The 21,636-nt window shown below is 45.1% G+C and overlaps 1 protein-coding gene across 1 annotated transcript; it reads left to right on the top strand.

Annotated features, from left to right (window-relative positions):
- Positions 1-903: 903 nt before the first annotated feature.
- NOXRED1 (NADP dependent oxidoreductase domain containing 1) lies at positions 904-20,552 on the top strand. Its single transcript, XM_053287562.1, has 7 exons — positions 904-1,042; positions 5,909-6,114; positions 7,139-7,323; positions 9,870-10,050; positions 11,991-12,145; positions 16,697-16,910; positions 19,848-20,552. Exons 2-7 carry the CDS (start codon positions 5,957-5,959, stop codon positions 20,128-20,130), a joined length of 1,176 nt encoding a protein of 391 aa, XP_053143537.1. The 5' UTR covers positions 904-1,042; positions 5,909-5,956; the 3' UTR covers positions 20,131-20,552.
- Positions 20,553-21,636: the final 1,084 nt, after the last annotated feature.

Here is a 21,636-nt window from a genome sequence, read left to right on the forward strand (position 1 = left end):
GGCCAAGCTCAAAATAGGCATGTGCATGAACTGAAGTTCAAGCACAGATTCGGGGCCAAACTGGTATGGTGCTCTGAGGCACAGCATGGGGCGGGGGGAGTGGTACCTTTGAAAAGGAGTATAGCAGGTCCTTGCCTGCTCTCCGCTGCTCTGTGCAGATTTCTGTTGCTGTGGCAATACCCCCAACAGCCTGTGCACGGTGGCGGGACGCATATGGCCTCCACGCATGCGCAGACACCATTTGCATGGTGTTGCTGACCATGCAAATGGTGTCTGCGCATGTGCGGAGGCCATATGCATGCTGGTGCCACACACAGGCTGTTGGAAGCGCTGCTGCAGCAGGAAGCTGCCTGAAGCAGTGGAGAGCAGGGAAGGACCTGCTGTACTCCCTTTTAAAGGTCTTGCTCGCCACTCCCTCCTTGGGAGGGGCCTCGGAGTGCCAAACTGGTTCAGCCCTTGCCCAAACCATTTCGGTGCTGAATCTGTGTGAACCTCGGTTTGTGCACATGCCTAGCCCCTAAAGACACTAGGAATAAATAATCTGAATTGATTAACTAAAAAATTTTTAGAACATCAATTTAGAATTTTCATTTTCATCTGCAAGCATGCATTGACACTGGGTTGCTCTGCTGCTCTTGAGATACCTGAATGGTGAGTACAAAAGCCTGATATTTTATCCCCAAGGTGTCAAAGCCAATTCCGAACAAGGGATCTAAAACTGCAAGAAGTTTAATTTATAACCAGTTTGAAATGAATCTCCACCTTTAGGGGGCAGTTCAAGACCTTGATTTGCCAAAAGTCTGAAACTGGAGGCGATTTGCTGTCTGTTTAAAGGCTGTAGCTATGAAGTCACCATATGCAAATACAAGAAGGATCCAAAGTTCCGTAACTAAGCATTTGCCATGACAACAGCAATGTTTGGATTTTGAGACTGCCTCCAATTCAGAATGGCAGTTGATGAGAGGCCGCAAGTTTAAACAGAAAGAAAGAGGTGCACAGCAGCTGCTCAACACTTTCAGCAGCTGTGAAAACTCGTAACTGGGTGAGATTTTTCCCTTCTTGTGGTGGGCTAAGGAAGACCTTGCTCCACTTGGCCATTAGGCTCATTCACACATTCCCCAGCAGAGTAGGTGGAGTGCCCAGTAGGGATGTGCACAGAACTGGTTCGGAAGCCCTTTATGGACCTCCAAACCCCTTCGAAAGTCCAGCAGTTCAAAGGTGGGGGTGGGGATAACTTTAAGTACTAGGGAAGGTGCTCTTACCCCCACCCCTGTGTTTCCGCCTCTGGCACTGTCATTAAAATTGGTCCAGCAGGGCGGCAGCTTATCTCCTTGCTGCCGTGGTACATTGTGGACTGGAAGTGTCTGTTGCGTATGTGCATGTTGTGACGGATGTGCAAGTGTTGCACTCACGCTCATGTCGCAATGGACACTTCTGGCCACTTCCTGTCGGTGACATTCCCGGGGCAGCAAGCAGGTACGCTGCCTGCCCCATGGGACCGATTTTAATGAAAGTGCTGTGGCAGGGAAGGGTGAGAAGAGCAACCTCCCCCATCTTTAAAGTTATCCCCCCCACTTTGAAGTGGCAGTTGCTGGTTCTATGCACATCCCTGGAGCCCAGTCAGGGAAGGAGAGCTGGGTGTGCTCCTGTTCTGTGGTCATGAGAATGCCAAAAATCAAGATGGGAGGAGGAGAGTGATGAGCTGGGAGCTGGGTAGGATGGATGTGCTCTACCCAGATTCTCTCCCCAGCATTTTACCAGGGGTGGATGGAATCCTGCTGATCAGGAGTGCACCCAGAACTCCTACCCCACTGAGGATCATGGGAATGAGCCTAGCATTTCATTGAGGCAAGGTGTCCTTATGTTCAAAGATACCTGTCCACTTAGTGAAATTTCTAAGGCCTTGGTCAGCAACTGGTTTTAACCTGAGCAAGGCCTGAGAAACCAGCAACAGGAACTCTGCCCAGTGATGCAATCCTTTGCTGCTAAAGGCACAACTAAGCCTTTTCACCCCAGTGTGGAACATAGAGGCTCTCCCCTTTTAATCTTCCCCCTCCTCTTTAATCTGTGCCTCAGCTCAATTACACTGGAGATGATGGTGTGCGTGCAGCACACCAGCAAGCGGGGTGGGGGGAGCATTTATCCTGCCTACAAGAGGTTAGGACAGCATGCCTGATTCTCTTCTCTCTCATTATAACCTCACAACAACCCTGTGATAGAGGTTAGGCTGAGAGATGGTGAATGGCCCGAAGTCACCCACCTTGCATAGGAAGCTGCTTTGTCCTGAGTCAGACCATTGGTCCATCTAGCTCAGTGCTGTCTACTCTGATTGGCAGTGGCACTCCAGGGTATCAGGCAAGAGTCTTTCTCACCCCTTCCTGGGGGACTGAACCGTCTGCATGCAAAACATGTTCTCTGCTTGGCCCTTTCCCCTCCCTTACCTGCTGCTCACCACAGCAGGTGAGGGAGGAGAAGGAAAGCATGGGTGGAGTTATGGTTGTTTGCTCTCCTGATTCACCTGTGAATTAGAAGATACTGAGGGAGGAGAGCTGGTCTTGTGGTAGCAAGCATGACTTGTCCCCATAGCTAAGCAGGGTCTGCCCTGGTTGCATATGAATGGGAGACCTGATGTGTGAGCACTGCAAGATCTTCCCCTCAGGGGATGAAGCCGCTCTGGGAAGAGCATCTAGGTTCCAAGTTCCCTCCCTGGCTTCTCCAAGATAGGGCTGAGAGAGATTCCTGCCTGCAACCTTGGAGAAGCCGCTGCCAATCTGTGAAGACAATACTGAACTAGATAGACCAATGGTCTGACTCAGTATATGGCAGTTTCCTATGTTCCTGTGAGGTAATTTCCCATTTGTAAACATAAAGGCAAAGCTGAGACCCTTAGGATGCTGAATTGGATGCCAGGCAGTGTTCCCTCATCTAACAGGGATTCCCAGATGATGTTGACTATAACCCCTAAGCAAAAGCTGCTGCAGCTGGGGATTCTGGGAGTTGTAGTCAACAATATATGGGAATCTCTGTTAGAGGAAACACTGCTGCCAGGTACCAAATTCTACACTTGCAGCGTTTGCTCAGGAATTTAAAGCAGACTCCCAGTCCTTTATCCACTACTTGTCATTCATGTATACAGCTGTCTAAAATAATTTTCCAAGTGCTTCACCATCTTTATTGCATTCACTTTTCCAACAACTATATGGCAGAAGAAATGGGACTTGAACCCAGGTTTAGGAACTTATCCACTACTTGTGGATAAGTACACATTATACATGTATAATTGTAGCCTAATGGCCCTTTTCATACTGGAAAAGCTGCTTCCGGAGGAGCAGAAAACTAGTTAGCAGAGCAAGAGATCTTTTCCTGCCCCAACTGCCTACCCGCAAAGGGATCCCCCCCCCACCCCCGATTTTAAACAGGGCATTGGGCTACTGTTACATGCACATGTGTGCAACACGTTGTGCAACCCCCGAATCCGAGGCCAATTGTTTGCCAATCACCATGGCTATAGATATTCATAGCAAAGACTGAGGTCATTCACACAGTCAAAAATTGTGTTCTACCCAGGTTTAGGAGCTGTGTGCACCCAATTTTTAGTTGTATGCGAGCAAGGTAGAAGGAAAACTAGACATGATTGAGGCTGTTCTCACGAGCAGTCAAGACCGGGCTAGGGCAGCTAAGCTCGGACTTGGTGACTATAGAACCCATGAGAGCCAACTGGGTCCCGGCAGCACCTAGGTGACAAGCCTGCCTCTTAAACAGGGTTAAGGGAGTGAGCGCTCCCTTAACTGTGTTTATTTGATTGTCTGCCAGCACCAGTTGTTTGCAGCTGGTGCTGAAGCACTGACAGGCAGCTGACCGTTGTGGGGTATCTCCACAATGCGCCATGTACTCGCATGCTACATTGGAGGATTTCCAGGGGCTGGGATGACATGTTCCGTTTTAGAGTGTGAGCCTCTCTGGGAGAGGGAATCATTTTCACATTCCTTTTGCTGGGCCTACCAGTTGGTTGAAGTGCAGTATATCAATATGCTCATAATAAATAATCATAATGTCTGAAGATAGGAAAAGTGAGGGACAAGCTGGGAGCAGGAGAACAAAACAAAATGTAATTGTGTATACATTTATTGGGCAGTCACTTCAGCTCCGCTTTCCTCCTCATCAGTTGAGCAAGCGATGCCTAGTTTGTAGACTGCACCTGCAAGCTTACAGAGGAATCAGGGCTATGGCATTTTTTGTTTTGTTAAAATATTAAAATATTGAGAATTCTGAATATATGTGCTTTTAGTCTTTTTACACTTGCAAATATGGCTGCAGTATTAGAGGCTGAAAAATAAGCAGCCCTCTAATTCCAAATTAAAATTAAGATCATGGTGAAGTCAACTACGTTGGCTCTTTGGGCCTGACTCACTTGGGCCACAGACCTGCACATAGCTCCCATTCACTCAAATGGAAATTAAAGTAAAGTTGTGCTGTCGAGTCAATGTTGGTTCCTGGTGACCACAGAGCCATGTGGTTTTCTTTGGTAGAATACAGGAGGGTTTACCATTGCCATCCCCCCGCCCCATTGCAGCATATTTCCTATATCACTGCTGCCCAATATAGGTGTTTCCCATAGTCTGGGAAACATACACACCCATAGTCTGGGAAACATACCAGTGGGGTTTTGAACCAGCAACCTCTTGCTCCCTAAGCAAGTTACTTCCCCACTGTGCCATTAGCGGGCTCCAAATGGAAATTAAGCAGCCTCAGTGTATCCAAGTGAACATTTGGGACTGGTGGATCTGAGATGCCAACAGCTCCTGTGTGGCAGAACTGTTAAATTAGCAGTCCCTTCATAAAATGAATAAACATCTACTTGACCAAATGGACTGTTTCTTCATAGCAGCCCTTCTCTAGAATGAGCTTTATAACAGTAAAAATTAATGCTCTTGTTCCACCCTCTGTCTTGGGGATTCCCAATCTTGGGTCTTCAGATGCTGTTGGCCTACAACTCCCAGCATCCCCAGCCACAATGGCCTCAGGGCTGCTGGAGATGATGGGGTTGTACTCCAGTAACATCTGGGGATCCAAGGCTGCAAACCTCTTCTCTATACACTTTGGGGGACTCTTACTTTGTATGATTAGCTAGGTAGAATATGAAAGGCCAACCTTGGGGCAAAAATGCCACAGGAAGCAGGGGTGTGGCACTGCTAGACAGGAAGGGCCTGTTCTGTGACACAGGGCCAAGCTTCCATGAATCGTGTATGTCTCATCCATGCTGGGCTGTTGCCAAGGGGTGTAGCTATAATTGAGCAAAAGGGTTCAAAGAACATGGGCCCCCAGCTCCTGAGGGCCCTCCAGCTCCACCTCTCCCTGTTTTCTTCATAATCTCTATCACTCTGGGGGGGCTGCCAGAGAGAGGGATGAAGATGGGCCCCCTCTCCCCTAGCTACGCCCCTGCTGCTGTGTATTGCTAGGATGATGATGATGATGATTGATGATGATAATTAGTAATAATAGGATGGCCAACCTAGAATATTGGTCTTTCCCCAGGAATCGGCATTAATCTCCAAGTGACTCCAGCAATCCAGGATATTTTAATGGCTTAATATTGGAGGCGGGTGGGCGGGCGGATTGGGAAATCACCACCACAACCACCGCCACCAGCAGGAAATTACTTCAGTCAGAGCTGTCAATTCTACCTGCTGCCTTGTGCAATAGACTAGAGGTAAAACTAGTCTATTACACTAGTTCCCAAAGTCCTGCACATACATTGCACTGTGCCCAGTGCAATTTTTTTTGTGTGTTTTTGGTTAATCCATTCATTGATTCAGGCCAGCATTTGACTTTAGACTTGAGTTGTGGCCATCACTGAGCTAGAATAAGTTGCAATACAAAATGGATGGGTTTTGTATGGCTGTTGCAGCTGCTGCTCACTGGTTGTGGAAGGCTTTCATTCAAGCTCAGGCTCGAGATGGCAGACATCATGATGAACTTGAAGAGCCTTCAGCCCGAGTATGGGCTAGGAACAAGGGAGGAGTCCCTGCTGTGTCTCAAAAGCCGTGCGAAAGGGCTGGCAGTGAATGGCTGTGCCCATGCAGTCTTCTTCTGCAAACTGCTGCAGGCCACCTGGTAAGGCAAAGCATAAAATATCCTTGCCGTTTAGATTTCTAGATGTAGATTAAAGTGGGCAGCACGCAGATGGTAAGCTGGTCTTTATGGGACTGTTAGTCACCACAAGAAGTACCTCTGTACAATAAAGCTTCTTATCTTCAATGTGTCAGTTTAGCACTCTTTTGAGTAGAAGCCTGCTCCCTGTTATGAAGAAGCTAGCTTATAGAATCTTTGCCAAGGGTGAACTTCAAAGTGCTGCTGATGTTACTCTTGGATGACCTTAACATCCTTTGTCAAAAGGATTTTTAAAAACCCACTTCCTTCTTCTTTTCTCAATATGTGGCTGGCAGAGGCAAAGCACAAAGGGACCAAGTGCATTTTTATCTTAGACTTTGTACTTGTCAATTCCTTTCTCCCTCTTCTGTTTCACCAAGGTCTGGTTCTGTTGATCTGTATGTAGGGTTGCCATGTCCCCTGGAATTTAGGGTAGCCCCTAGATTTTGGCTCTTCCACCCAGCTGCTAAATTCCACCTGGATTTACACGGATTTCAAATATGCTATCCGGATTGCCAGGATTTTACTCTGGATCTGATCACATGGGAGGGCAGAGAAGGAGGAGAAAATAAACAAATTTGTCAAATAAATAAATAAAATGCAAATTAGTTGACACATAATTTGCATAATATGTAAATTAGGCCAGCAGGATTTGGAAAACTTGGATATGGTAACCCTATCTGTATGTGAAGCAAGGCATCATTCGTGATGGATAAGGGTGTGTGCGTTCCACAAGACATGTGTCTGATGGATTAAGGTTGTATTATGGAGCTGGGGAATAAGCTCACATGGAAAGTTGACAGTAGAATAAAGTTGAGGGATAGCCTTTCTGATAGTTGTGCATTTTAAAAGCGGCATCTTTAACCTGGAGAAAGGAATCCTAACTGCCTGGGCCTAAAACATGGACTGAAGGCATAGCAACCCATGAGGCTATATCTGTTTGTGTTTAAGTCAGTCTGTGATCCAGTTCATTTATGTCCTTCCTGAGGCCACAAGAAGAAAGTAGTAAGGATGTGACTGTTTACTCCCCGGAACCCAAGAGCAGCCCAAGCCTGAAGATTGGGATTATTGGTGGAGGTCATATTGGGAAACAGCTGGCCAGGGCACTTATTGAACTGAGTGGCATTCCAGGAAAGAACCTCCAGATCTCGACAAGGCGGCCAGAGACTCTGTGTAAGTATTTGTACTTGACAGAAGTTAGTCGTGTCCACATATATGAGGGTGCAGTTCCATCCTTAAGCACCTGAGGAATTCCCCTCTCATTTTACCCCCTGCCAGACCCATATCTCCCCTGCAAAAGGGTTTTTCCTCCTGGCAAAAGAATTTAAGTGAGGATTTGCTCCTTAAGCTTTTCTCCTGTCTGCACTCCTGCACATATACTGTAAAACCCAAGCACACTCCTGCCTAAAGATCTGACTTGCCTTGAATGGCTTGGACCCAAGATATTCAAGAGAGCACCTTCATGGACCCCGCTGCCTATTAAGATCATCTGGGGAGGTCCACTTGTGGTTGCCACCGGCTCATTTGGTGACGACTCAAAATCGGACCTTTTCTACAGTTATCCTGGGAATGCGCTTCCCAACGAAATGAGAGCCTCCTCTTCTCTAGATGTTTTTAAGAAGGACCTGAAAACATATCTGTTTAGTCAGGCTTTTAATGTATCATTTTAAAGTCTTAAGTTTTAGAGTTTTTACCTGTATTTTAAACTGTTTTAATTGTGTCAGCATTTTAATTCTTGTATTTTTAGATTGTGATTTGCGTATGGGGCAATATAAAAATGTGTTAAACGAATAACATGAGAATAGTAGCAAAGTGAACTGTTTTTCAGAGGAACTAATATATAAGCAATGATTATTATTACCCACATGGAGTTTCTGGGGATTCAGAAGAAAAAAACAGATAAATCCAATTCACATGATAAAACATGAGCTCCTCAACAAATAGATTGTTTTGTTTTCCTTAAAGGCTTCTGTTTCATTCCCAATGATTTTTTAAAAATAGCATATATTAACTTCTCCAGTTAAGTCATAGGTTAGTTGAGCTGTTATCATCCAGACAAGGCTTTATATATATTTTTTCACCAATACTTGGTATTGATTTGATGAGTCACTGCTGACAGAGCGATAGAAGTTCAGTAGTAGAATGTACGTTGTCCCACTCTCTCTTTATTCCAAGACTTACAAAACACTCCACAGTGAAAGTTGTGGATTAGAGTGATATGTTGTAATGCACAGTAATCATCATATTCAAATATGTAAGGCCATTATACCAAATGAGGCATACAGAGGGAATAATTGGATAGCAGATAGTGCTTAGAACAATAAATTCCTTTTCAGTAATCATCTCTGAGTCTAAAGAAGGGGAGGGAAGGGGAGGGTTATGAAAAGGCTTTTTATAGTTTTTGAACACTGGCCAGTTCTTTCGGCTTGGCTGTTTTGAGTTATAGGCTTTAAATCGGAGTTCTTGAAACAGCGCCAGGTGATTATTTGTCTACAGTTTTGTTTCTGGTGCAGAGGCTTCATTTCTCTGTATCTTGGATGGCCTGCATTGCGTAACAGCCATCCATCACCATTTTTTTCTGCTCCACGTTCTCTGGTGTCATCAGATGAGAGGGCCTGGATATGAGTCTATAGTCAGCGGTGTGGCTCATTTTCTTTCATGGGAATGTGTTTGAGAAGTAATGTCCCCCTCCCCTCAGCACACACATACATGCTCCTATATGCAGTGGCTGACATCCAGACTAACAAAGCACTGGTGCTGCTAATGCTGTGCTGGTGCTACAGGGAAGGGGTAATTTATCAACAATCCCCCCCTTCCCTCTGAAACTCACTGTGACCCTCAAAAATCTGTCCCTGAGGGTTGTGTGACCCTTCCCTATAGCATCAGCATAGTGTCACTGACTGTAATGGTGCTTAGTTGGTCCAGATGTCAGCCAGTATGTGGAATTAAACATACCTGAGTTGGGCATATCTAAGAGCGACTGGCAATGTCCTCTTAAGTCTGTCCTTCCATGCACCAGGTCAGAACAGAGCGCTTTCTATGTGGCTGCTCCTAATGTCAGAATTATCTTCCCTGGAGACTCACCAAAGCCTGAGCCTGTGTATCTTCCAGAAGTAGTGGAAGATGTTTTTTAAAATTTGTATTTAAAATGGCATTTAGTGGCCAGTGCAATTCTATATGTCTTTACCCAGAGCAATCCTAGACATATTGATTGAGAAATATCCCACTATACTATGGGACTAATTTCCAGGTAAGTATGCATAGGACTGATATGCCACCTAATGGCACAGTGGGAAATGACTTGACTAGCAAGGCAGAGGTTGCTGGTTCGAATCCCTGCTGGTATGTTTCCAGACTATGGGAAACACCTATATTGGGCAGCAGTGATATAGGAAGATGATGAAAGGCATCATCTCACACTGTGAGGGAGATGGCAATGGTAAATCCCTCCTGTATTTATCAAAGACAACCATATGGCTCTGTGGTCACCAGGAGTTGACACCGACTTGATGGCACACTTTGCTATGCGTAGGGCTGAGCTAAAAAGAGGGATAGAATAATTATCATAGGATTCAATTAAGTCCTTGGAATGGCATGGTCTAGAAGTCCAATAAATAAAACATGTTGTGTTCTCAGGATCATGGTCTAGGATCCTGAATAATTGCCCACTATTATCCAGAAGCAGTTATGACTTTTTCTTTTTCTTTTTTCTTTTCTAGTGGAATTCCAAAAATTGGGAGTTGTCTGCTTTTACAACAACAGGCAGCTGGTGGACCAGGCAGATGTTGTATTTCTCTGCTGCCTCCCGTGTCACCTCCCAAACATCTGCTCAGAAATTCAGGATGCACTCAAAGAACACTGTATTATATATAGCCTGGTCACTGCTTTCCCTCTGCCCAGGTACTGTCGATTACAATATCAGAGCTAGCTTGATTTGAAAGCAAAATCTTCATCATCACCTGAGCAAAATATTTGTTCTTTCTGCCACATGACATTCTGCCTGGAAAACCCAACATGGAACCATTAATCTCTGTTTGGGTTTAGCATATCATTCAACTGAACCTTCTGAAAAGATACAAGTACCTATTTCCTTGGTATCTGTGCTGCTGTGTAAGTCATGACTGATCTTATCTGCCACCTGTACCTATTTTAGGTCACCCATCCAGTACTGTCTATCTTAACTGGGAACTGGATCCTAACCATGTTGCTCATGTGTTCCCTGGAATTCTGAGACTTAAAGCCCAATTCTATGATCCATTCCAGTTCTATTAACCCAGAAGTAAGTCTTATTCAGTTTGATAGGACTCACTCCCAAGTTAGTGTGCAAAGGACTATAGCCTTATTATTCTAAATAAGGTGAGTGACAAAACAGTTTCTAATGCATGCCATCTAGCTACAAAGCATGAACTTCCTTGGGTATAAGGAAAAGCGTATTAAAGTTATTATTTCAAGATGTCTGTGGCAGGGCGTGTCACCAGACCTCATGGCAGTAGCATTTGGCTTGCTTACTACCATATTGTGCAGCCTGTATTCATTCACTGAAAAAGATGTGTAATTATTTTCCTTTGTCATATACTGGAGGATTGTTTGGTTGGAAGTTATTATTACTTGGACCACTTTCTCCTGCAGGAATCTGCCTGTTCTGTGAGAACGTTTTGAGCAGCCCTCTTGCATGTGCCTTCTCCCAAGGTGAGTTGGGTGGCCATGCCACAGAGGGCCTGCTCAGTAGCTGCCCCTGCCCAATGAAACTTCCTGCCCCAGGAGGTCTAACTGGCCCCTTCTTTTAGGGTGTTTGAGCAGCTGGCAAAATTCCACTGTTTCCAATTGGCTTTCTCTCAGGTTATCTGGTGCCTGCTATTGCTTCCTCCGTCCTTTATTGTCCAGCAGAATTCTTTTGTTGTGTTTCCTGTATTCCCTACTAACTGAGCAAAGGCACCTTGTTCAGGGCACCTTTTTGCTCAGGCACCTTTTAAAAGTGGTGATTCTCTTTATTTCGCAGGGGGAGAGCAACTGGCCTTATCCATCCCCAGCACAGCATCCTTCCAGTGGCTGTTACGTAGGAACATAGGAAGCTGCCATATACTGAGTCAGACCATTGGTCTATGTAGCTCAGTATTGCCTACACAGACTGGCAGCGGCTTCTCCAAGGTTGCAGGCAGGAATCTCTCTCAGCCCTATCTTGGAGATGCCAGGGAGGGAACTTGGAACCTTCTGCTCTTCCCCTAAGGAGAATCTCTTACAGTGCTCACACATCAAGTCTCCCATTCATATGCAACCAGGGTGGATCCTGCTTAGCTAAGGGAACAAGTCATGCTTGCTACCACAAGACCGCCTCTTCTGTTGTCTGTCTTGTGTTTCTTTTTTAGACTGTGAGCCCTTTGGGGACAGGGAGCCATTTTATTTATTTATATCTATGTAAAGCACTTTGGAAAGTTTTTAGACAGAATTGTTAAGAACGATTCCACAGTGCAAGTTTGTATCAATTGGCTAACATTTTCCCCTTTATGCTGAACAATGCAACATCTGCTTCCTTTCTTTCAGCAAGTAACATCACACTTTTACTTTTTCCAACATGGCTATGTATCTCTGTACTGTGAGAAGGCAACCATAACATTTTCATGGTAATATATTGTTCTGGCTATATGCATACAGAGCTGGAAGCTGAGATGTAGCTCCACAGTCTGTGCGTGTGGCCAACTTGAGTAAAAAATGGCTATGTTTGTGAAAGCTTTTGGGATCTGGGAAATGAATGCTATTCAATAGCTTATATGGTTCCTCTTCTGCATGCTTGCCTCTGACTATGCCTCTACCGGACTCACTCAGCTCTTGTTGGCTTTTAGGCTCAAGCAACTCCTTTCCTGCAGTGCCATCTTGAGGCCACAGTATGAATGCACCGACACTGAACCTGTTGATGTGTGGGCAACTAGCAGGGCGGTTGTGGAAGCACTCAAAGACCCAGCTGTCATCCAGGCTACATGTCCCTGTAGCCCTACAGGTAGCTACATGAAACTCACTGGGTGACTCAGAGGGTAGTTGTGAGGATAAAAATAACTATACACACTGCTTTGAGCTCCTTGGAGGAAGAGCAGGATAGAAACGTAAATATAAATAAATACAATGAGGCTCTTCACACGATCAGTGTGAAGAGCTGTAAGGGGGTTTGCAGGGAGAGCGGGCTTAGCTGGATCGGCTGCCCACACAACTGCCGGCTCTGTCACAGAGCCTGTGGGGGCTGCGGGGATCAGGGGCCGCACAGCCTCTGGAAGTTCCAGGATGCCCTGAGTGAGTGTGTGGGGCATCCGAGAGAGATCCTTGAGCCCGGGAGGCTGCTTGCAGTCTCCCAGTTGGGGGGGTCTACTCGTGTGTCACCACGCGCCATGGCAACCCATGAGCAAAAAGATGGGGTTAACGGAGCACTTGCTCCGTTAACCTCATCTAAGGGGAGGGGTTCATAGCGAGGTTTGCTGCCGGGAGCTGCACGGCTCCCGTTGTAACACCCAGTTGCCCAAAAGTGGGCTAGGCTCCCTTAGCCTGCTTTTGGTGATCGTGAGAATAGCCTCACTCTCTTTTTTTCAATATGCAGCCCTTGTGAAGAGGAGCTCTTGGTTTTGCTTTGAGTTGAGTTCTTCTGACCTGGCCTGCTGTATTTGTTGCAAGGTTTAAGTGGGTCCTGGGACAAAAAGGGGAGATGGGCTGCTGCCCGCACCGAGCCCCCCATGGCTCCGCCCCACCTTCTTCTCCTTCCCTTGTGTCCTTAGTGCAGAAGAACTGTAAGGAGATGGTGGAAAACAAAGCATTATCCACAACCACAAGCCCTTCCTCACTCCTATGCAAATAATATCACAGACTCCCCATGCATGCAGACACTTTCATGCACACAATTGTTTCCTCCTGGAGAGGACTCATCATGCTTGAAGCCCAGACAATTCCTCCAGTCAGGAGCCAATAGAGCGACAGTGAGTCAGGGAGACTGAGGACAGCAAAGAGTGAGCTGTTGCCCAGCCAGTAGACTCAGGGACATTGGTCTCACCTTGTTCAGTTATAGCTATGCCCCTGATCTGTTGTTAGGGATAAGGTTAAGAAGTTGCTTGCCAATCCCAAGAACAGGGTGCACAACTTGAATCATTCTGAGAGCCACTTTACAATAATATCTTTATTATGGTACTTGATCAGATTTCACCATTATATACAAAGCTGACATTCAGTGCAGTTGGTACAGTCTGTCAGATATCACAGTTGAATTTAGGTAGAGGGAGTTTACCCATCAGGGATATCCTTACCTAACTGATGGGGCGGGGGTGTTGGCTTTGCCATTGCTTGACGGATCTTGTATGCAATGGCACAAAATCTAGCAACACAAGAAGTAACAAATGCAGTCTGATCTGCAAGAAGATAGGTTACATTAAAATCCATTGGTCTTCCCTGAAGGTTCTCTAAAAGGTAAAACCAGTTTGTTACGTGGAGTGCTGTAAAATTTACAGTGAAGTAAAATATGAGCCAAATTATCAACTTCATCGGATCTACAGGAACACTTGCGCAGGTGACAAGGTGTCTTTTTATATCTCTCCTCCAACCAAGCTGATGGAAAAACATTATAACGAGCTAAGGTAAAGGCTCTCTGATGGGTTGGATATGTCAGATTATAAAGACAGCTTGCCGGAGCTAAAACTGAGGTGACCCACCAATTCTTAATAAAGTTAGGGAGTTTGCTTCTCTCTTCTTGTGATTCAATATCTAGAAAATGTTGTTCTATAATTCTATTGGCTTGATCAAACCCCACAGCAATTAAAGATTCAGAAGAGAGTCCAACTGTCTGGAGTTTCCCCATTAACTTGGGTAACCACTTAGAGTGGGTTGGATCCTCCAGAACTAGTGGGGGCAATCCACTTTGAAATTTTAGCTTTAGCCAATATTTAAAGACTGCCAACCACACTCTGGTCGTCACCTTATTCACCCCAGCCTCCTGCCTTAAGGGTGAGTTGGATGCACCTTTTGGCATCTGAAGAACCATTCTTAGAAATTTAGTTTGAACAACCTCCACGGGGGGTAAAGTTTGAATACGAACCTGAGAGCCACTTTTATAGTTGTATTAAAGGGCCACAGGTAGGGTTACCAACTCTCCAGGGCTGGCTTAGAGTCTAGGGATGTGCACGGAACCGGCGGAGGGTGGTTCGAAGGTGGGGATACCCACTCACACGCATGTCGGGTACTTCCGGTCTGAGGAGGCAACGGGGCAGCAGGAAGGTATGCTGCCGCCCTGCCAGACTCTTTTAAACTGCAGCGCTGGCAGGAGAAACACGGCGGGGTGTGTGTGAGTGCACCCTCTCCAAACCCTAAAGGTGTCCCCCTGCCTTTGAACCGGTCGAACTGCCAGGCTTTCAAACCTGTTCGGATGCCTGTAAAAGGGCTTCCGAATGGGTTCATGCACATCCCTACTAGAGTCTCCAGGAATCGGCATCTATCTCCAAGTGACTATTGAAAGCAATCTTGGAGTCGGCTTAATGTTATGAGAAGTATTGGGGGCGGGTGGATCTTCAGAATCACTTCAGAGCCGACAACTCTTTTTGTCACTATGTTGACTGTTTTATTTTTAACATATTATCCGGTTCCCTGCTTTTTCTCCTCTGTGCCTCGTAGGGTGCTCTTTTCTCTCATCACATTACTCTGAGGCTCCCTGGACCCTTCTTATTGACCATTTCTCTCCATTCTGTAGCATCTTCCTGCACCACCACAAGTCTGTGTCCAGTCAGTCATAGACCCCTTTTTTGTATTTCCAGACCCATAGGAAAGGGAGGCCTGTTCATGAGGCAAGATGAGACAGTAGCTGCAGGCAGCAGATGATTGGGGCACCAACAGGGCACCAACATGTCCCCTGCTGTCATCACTAGAGCAGCATGTTAGGACTGACCTGACCCTTGCGAACTTTGCAAGCAGTGCTCCTCCTCACACTCCTTGCAATAAGCTTATAAGAAACATAAAGGGAGAAGAGGAGGCTGTCAGCAAACTTCCCTCCTCCTTGCTCGCTATACATTTTTAAAGCTTGAAAGGGTTGGCTTTAAAAGGGGGCTGGTTCAACCCACCAGGGGCATAGGGCAAGGCAGTATTTACACTTTGCTTCAGGTGCCTTAGTACCTTGGGCCACCCATACCCATAGGTCTCTTTGCTACCCTAGGATTGATTATGACAATCCATATGCCATGGCTAGCTGCAACAGGGTGGTACAACCTGGCACCCTCACCACATGCCTGGCCTGCACAAGTAGAAGAATAAGATGGTACAATCCTGAGGTGGTTAAAGAGATTGCACATTGCAGGCTAGAGGTGAGAGATGCCATGTTTGAATGTTGCATGTAAAAATATCTTGCCAGTTTAAAAACAAAAACTAACATATTAGCAAGAGACGTTATATACCTTTCCACCAAGGAAAATGGGGACATGTCTGTGAATGGTGACATGTGTTGGGGCATGGCCAAACAACTTGGAGGCATGGCATTCAGTTTTGACTATGCCACAAATGGAGAACCAGCAAACAATTGTATTATTCCAGATTACCAAAGCAGATGAGCCAAGTCAATAGCCTCCCAACATTTCACCGATCAAAATAAGTATATACTTGTAACAACGAATTCTCATACCAAGGATTATTGCGCAAGCCCTGCACCCATTATTACACATTGCAGAAGATGGGATTCCACCTGCTACATGCTACAGAGTGCTTTAATGTTGTGTACCCATTGACTTGCAATGGGGGGAGCTGAACCCAAGTCGAGCAACATGTTGGGTGGGGGGAAGGGAATTTAATTTTAATTTAATTTAATTTAATTAATTACATTTGTACACTGCTCCAAACTTTCATCTCTGGGTGGTAACAATTGCACAAGCCGTACCCAAGAGGCAAAAATAGGGATGGCAATTTATCAGGGATAACTTCCAGAAAATCAATCACAGTTGTAGCTTATGAAGTTCTGACTTCACCAGCTCCTTGCTGTGCTAGTTTTCTATTTGTGGGGATTGGAACATTAAAGAATGTGATTCCTTCACCTGTAGGTTGAAGTGCTACAGTTTGTTCTGTCTCCTCATAAGGATGCCATGATTCCCACACCTCATTCTGCTGCACATATGTAAGGCAAGCCTAAACTCAACTCAACTTCCTAGCAGAGAAAGCATTCTCCCCAGCCTATTCCCACGTTTGATAGCCTTAGGTAAACCTTGGATATTTCCAGAAAGATTGCCTTAAAACCATGGGGATCTGGAATTCCTGAGGGTGCATGTCACAAATAGAAAAGTGGGCCTTGTATAGATCTGTCATATAAGTAAGGTGAAAGTGAACTATAGAATGTATACCTGTATTTACCTGAATTGAAGATAGCTCTGAATTTACGATGAGCCCCTTAAAAAGTAGAGGTTAAATACAGGTTATACTTGCATTTACTTGAAAGAAAAAGGACTCTGAATATAAGGCAACCTCCTGATTTCTAATATGAAAACATTTGGAGAAAACCTAGTCTTAGGTTCAGGTAATACAAAACATCTCCCTTGTTTTATAGGGAGAATTGCTGTTAATATAAAGTGGCTGGCAGCCGTTTTCTATGCAGCATTAAACAGCTACTCATGGCAGCATTTATCCCACGTGAGGACCTTGAGCTTACTCAATCAAGTGTGTTTTACTGAAGATTTTGCTACCACCTCTGAAAAAAAGCCATTTTTTATTTGTGAAAACTTTGTCAACAAAGATTTTGCTTCCTCTCTAGCACCTGATGAGTAAGTCAAACTTGAAATAATAGTGTTGAATCTTGATCTGCTGAACATTTTTGCTTAATTTAAGTGCTTCATTTAATTGTCTATGAATGATTTTTAATTGCTGAGTGTGATCGTCACACTGAGAAAGAGAATTTCTAAATGAAAGGGTGGGGGCGGGGAACACCATTGGATATGTGCCTAAAGATGAGATTATGTAGCTTCAGTACCAATGACCTAGCTTGTGAGGGGTTTTTTCCTCCCATCACGGGCTCAGCTTAAATTTCCAGGAGAAACAGAGAGATTAAGTTGATTATTTCCTGCCTCTGGAGCAAGGGCATAGAAAGATTGAGTGGATCCAGAGGCAAAAAGTGAAGATGTCCCCTGCCTCCCCATCTTCTACTTCAGAAAGGTACAAGGGGGAGACCAAAAAGCAAACTATCACCCAGCTGATGGGCCTCACTCATTTAGGGGCCCAGGAACATTTGTCCTATACCTACAAGGAAGCCAATGGAAACTTTCCTCCTGGTATCAATAGCAGCTTATGGGCCAAAATTTTGGCATAAGGGGAAAGGTTAAATGCCCCATCCCCATTGTAGTGATCAGCCTCCCCTCCCTCTAAAAAGTTAACTGGAAGTGAACCCTGTCTTGACTGACAAGATGGTGAACTCCAGGGCTCAGCCAATCAGCACGCCAGGTGAGTGGGACCTAGAGAGCTGTTGCCAGAACCAAGAGAGTTCTTTGTTAGAGAAGGAGCTAGGTCGGAGGTGTGCAGGAGGACATGCGGCCATGGAGGATGGCTGCAGGATAATAACTCTGCAGATCCTTGAAAGGCAGGAGGGCAGGAAGCTTGAATTCTCACTCAGTTTGGTGAGTTCAAGGAAAGAAAGCCTGGGCTTTGGCTCCGGGGAGATTAATTTAGGGGAACATTTGTTTAGTCAGACTTTGCATCAGGGATATTTACTTGGTGTGTGTGCTTTTGCATATTCCTGATAGTGTTCTATTATTGTTTACCTGTAATGTAATTGAAATAAGAAACATTAGCCTACGCCTATCCTACCTATGGCGTTGCAAAAGACTCTATAAACATTTAAGCGTACATTAAGACAAATTATTTTTGTAACCCTACTAAGTATTTTTAACTGTATCTAAATCTAGAAACTTTGGATGAAAGCAGTCTGGAGTAATTGAATAAAACTGGGTTTTTTAAAAGTTCTTTTCTTTTTACAAGCCTCTCTGAGATAGTTTTAACTCAGGAAAAGGTGAGGTGAAGGGGGATTTTCTTTGGTGCAAACACATCTTCAAATGTTCAGCAACTGTTTTCTCACCATGTGTAGGCCTGCACATGGAAGATTTTTGTACTTGTCCAAGAATCAAATTAAGAGAGTTTTCCTTTCTGGGTTATCCCACCCCAAGCCCAGAGAGCTTCTGTAGATAAAAGGCATGGTGGCGGCAGCATTTTGAACCTACCAATAATACAGAAGAGTTTTAGGAGAAACCTAGCCAAGCAGCTCAGCAGGGATGATTCAGCATTTCTTTGCCTCACGTGAGCTTGCTTTAAGACAAAGGCTGTAATCCGCCACACTCATGTACTGTGATACCAATCTTGATGGCTCCCTCTCTGTGGCTCCGATTTAACTTTAAAATAAATGATAATACAGAGGCAACAAATATAACATTATGAGGTAGTTCTCATGACCTTGGAAGGGAGGCTGGGGAGAAGGCATGCAAGTTCCTGCCTTCCCCTCAGACGAGCAGTGGCTGTCTCGGATTTTGCTGCGCTGCTGGGATTGGGAAGAGGTAGTCTTCCCACATTCCAGCGTGCCCTGTGCGAGCAGCAGAGCAGGACACATCCCCCTACGCGCCGGCAGACTCACTGCTCAAAATGGCGGCAGGCCAGGGGAAGCCCAGCTACCTGGTGGTGATCGCCCACACAGTCGCCTGCCGATGTCGAATGAACTACTGGGTTGCTCTACCTTGGTAAAAAGCCAGGTAGAAAATACGGGCTACCCAAGCCTGGAGCAGCTGGGAGCACAGGGCTCCCAGTGCTCCAGACAACACAAGCTGCCTGGGATAACCCAGGCACCTCATGTCATGAGAACGACCTCAATGCGTAGTTTAGCCTTTACACTGAAAGAGAAAAAGGATTCACAGATAAGTACTCCTATTTTGCACACTGAAGCCATGTTCTTACAACCTGTGCAATCAAAATTAAAGCGTTAACTATCATCAGCAAGCCAGGTGTGCTCCCATGCAGCCAGACATTAGAACCCACATTGTAGTGTGGATTGTAGTCCCACCACCATGGTTAACTAGGACTGAACTACAATCAGGAAGTATGATCAAGTAGTAGTTATTGATTGTAGTTTAATCCTAGTTACCTGCAGCAACAAGACTACGATCAGTGCTAAGCGTGGTTTCTCACGTCACACTCCATTAAATTTTTTTATCTACATTTGTATCCCACTCTTCCTCCAAGGAGTCCAGAGTGGTGCACAAAGTTATGTTTAGCCTCACAACAACCCTGTGAGGTAGATTAGGCCATGGGAGTGTGCCTCGCTTGCTGATCATAGTTACAGTAACCCTTTAACTATGATTGCATGGTTTGTGAGAACATGGCCTGAGTAGGAGTTGTATGCAGGGAACATACGGTAAGAGTTGCACATGGGGAATGCTTCCATGCATGCAGGGAGGGAAGGGGTGATTTTCAGTGATCCCCTCCTTCCCTTTGCAGCTGCCTTTTACTCCTAAAAATCCATCTCAGAGCTGTGGAACCTTCAGGCACATATTTTCGGGGGGCACAGGCAACTGGAAAGAGAAAGGAGGATGGCCAAGAATCACCCCTCCCCTCTATGCTTGTGTGGAAGCATCCTCTGCGCTTATGACTAAATGATAGGGATGGCCTTTATTTTGAATGTGGCTTCTGCAACCAATAGCTAACAGCCTTTTTTCTTGTCCTAGCACCTTCCCTTGGTTTGACCTAACAACTGTACAGCTAAAGGAGTCTCCTCTTAGCCAGCTTTTAGCAACAGATACATCTTTCCGGGACAACATTGCTTCAGTCTACTGTAACATGATGGCAGTACCTCCCACAAACAATGACGAATCCATGACAGCCACCTCTAAAAAGATTTCTCTTTCAGCAGTGCTGTTGAATCCTGCCAAAGCTTTGAATGTTGGCATTGATGGAACTTACAAAGGCAATGTGGATGATGCCCACAGCAGTGATTCTGAAGGACTCTAAAATGGCTATTCTGTGATTCCAAACCTTTCAGAAGTAGAAAGGTTTTGCTTTTATATACATAAAAGAACTGTGGGAGTCCATGAGACTTAAACTGTATGACAAAACAAAGTGAATAGCAAATTGCTATTAGCAATACTAATGGAATTCTCAAAGAGCATGAAAGCTATTTGACTTGCATTCTAGCTAATCTGTCCTTGCTCTGATAATAATAGCTGGACACCATGAAAATGATTTAAATAAGTATCCTTGGTAGTTTTGCAAGGTAATAGTGATGACCACATACCCCAGTTCAGGATAAGGGGGAAATAGGCACTGAACTACTTAAGGCTTTCCTGAAAACACACTCTATTAAAATCAGTGAGATATACTCTAAATAAATGCTTTGGATTGATATTTTAAACAATGCTGCCTGTAATGAAGCGCTTCTATTGCCATCATGGGACTTCCTGTTTTCTTCTATGAGCAGAGGATGATCTTGTGACCACAGTGGGATACCATTGTGCAGGAGAAGTTTCTCTTTCCAGATACAAATGGGAGGCTCCTACATGTAGTGGAATTTGGACTGCATATCTATTGTGCTTTCTCTTAATCAGTGCATCTTTTGGTTTATTTCAAATGGTGTTTTCATATGGCCTAAAGCCAGTATTTAGGTAATCCCAACACAATACTAGGACTAAGAATGAGCATGTGACAGAAAGATTATGACATTTTTTTCTTAATTACCTATCCAATTGACTTTGAATTACAATTCTAAGCAGGTTTCCTTGAAAATTGTCCTACTGCTTTCAGTTGAGCATATTTTCTAGTTCCAGCATGGCGGCAAGGTGGAAAAAGCCGCAGGAGCAACAAAGACTCTTATGGCACCGTAAAAGCTAATAAATGCATTGTAGTATAAGCTTTAATAGACTCCAGTTCCTCTCATCAGATACTAGTCTTTAAGGTGCCACAAGATTCTTTGTTGTTTATACTTCCTATTGCTTGTTTTGGGTTAGGGTACAAGATCTGATGATTGGCTGGAACACCGACATTCAACCACGATTAATCAGATCTAAGATTCATGATTGTGGTTAAATGCTGGCTTGGCACTGCACCAAGCTGATATTTGTGCTGTTTCTACATGGCACATGATCACTTCAGCTGTGATTCTTGAGAATGCATGCACCTCTGCCACCCGACTTTCAGCGGCAGAACGATTGTGAGAACCAGCCCTATGAGTTCCAGTGGTGGTAGCTATTCCTTCAGGGGATGCTCCTAACTCAGACCACATTGGACAGCAGTATACATACAGTCCTTCAAGAGCAAGACTCAGGGGCGTAACTACTATTAGGCAAGGGGAGACGGCTGCCTGGGGGCCCCCATGCCTCAAGGGCCCCCCCCAGAGGCAAGTCACATGTGAAATGTGTGTGTGTGTATCAGCGAGGGGCCCATTTTAAAATTTTGTCTCTGGGCACACTCCAGCCTTGTTACGCCCCTGGCAAGACTAGAAAGCCCAGTGAACTCTTTAAC

This window comes from Hemicordylus capensis, chromosome 1 (assembly GCF_027244095.1).
Source record: "Hemicordylus capensis ecotype Gifberg chromosome 1, rHemCap1.1.pri, whole genome shotgun sequence".
NCBI lineage: Eukaryota > Metazoa > Chordata > Lepidosauria > Squamata > Cordylidae > Hemicordylus > Hemicordylus capensis.

What these genes read in the sequence shown, in the direction of transcription:
- NOXRED1 (XM_053287562.1), top strand. Translation starts at nt 5,957, where the DNA reads ATGGCAGACATCATGATGAACTTGAAGAGCCTTCAGCCCGAGTATGGG. An exon ending in AAACTGCTGCAGGCCACCTG is followed by an intron (nt 6,115 to 7,138) that starts GTAAGGCAAAGC and finishes GTCCTTCCTGAG; the next exon opens with GCCACAAGAAGAAAGTAGTA. An exon ending in AAGGCGGCCAGAGACTCTGT is followed by an intron (nt 7,324 to 9,869) that starts GTAAGTATTTGT and finishes TTTCTTTTCTAG; the next exon opens with TGGAATTCCAAAAATTGGGA.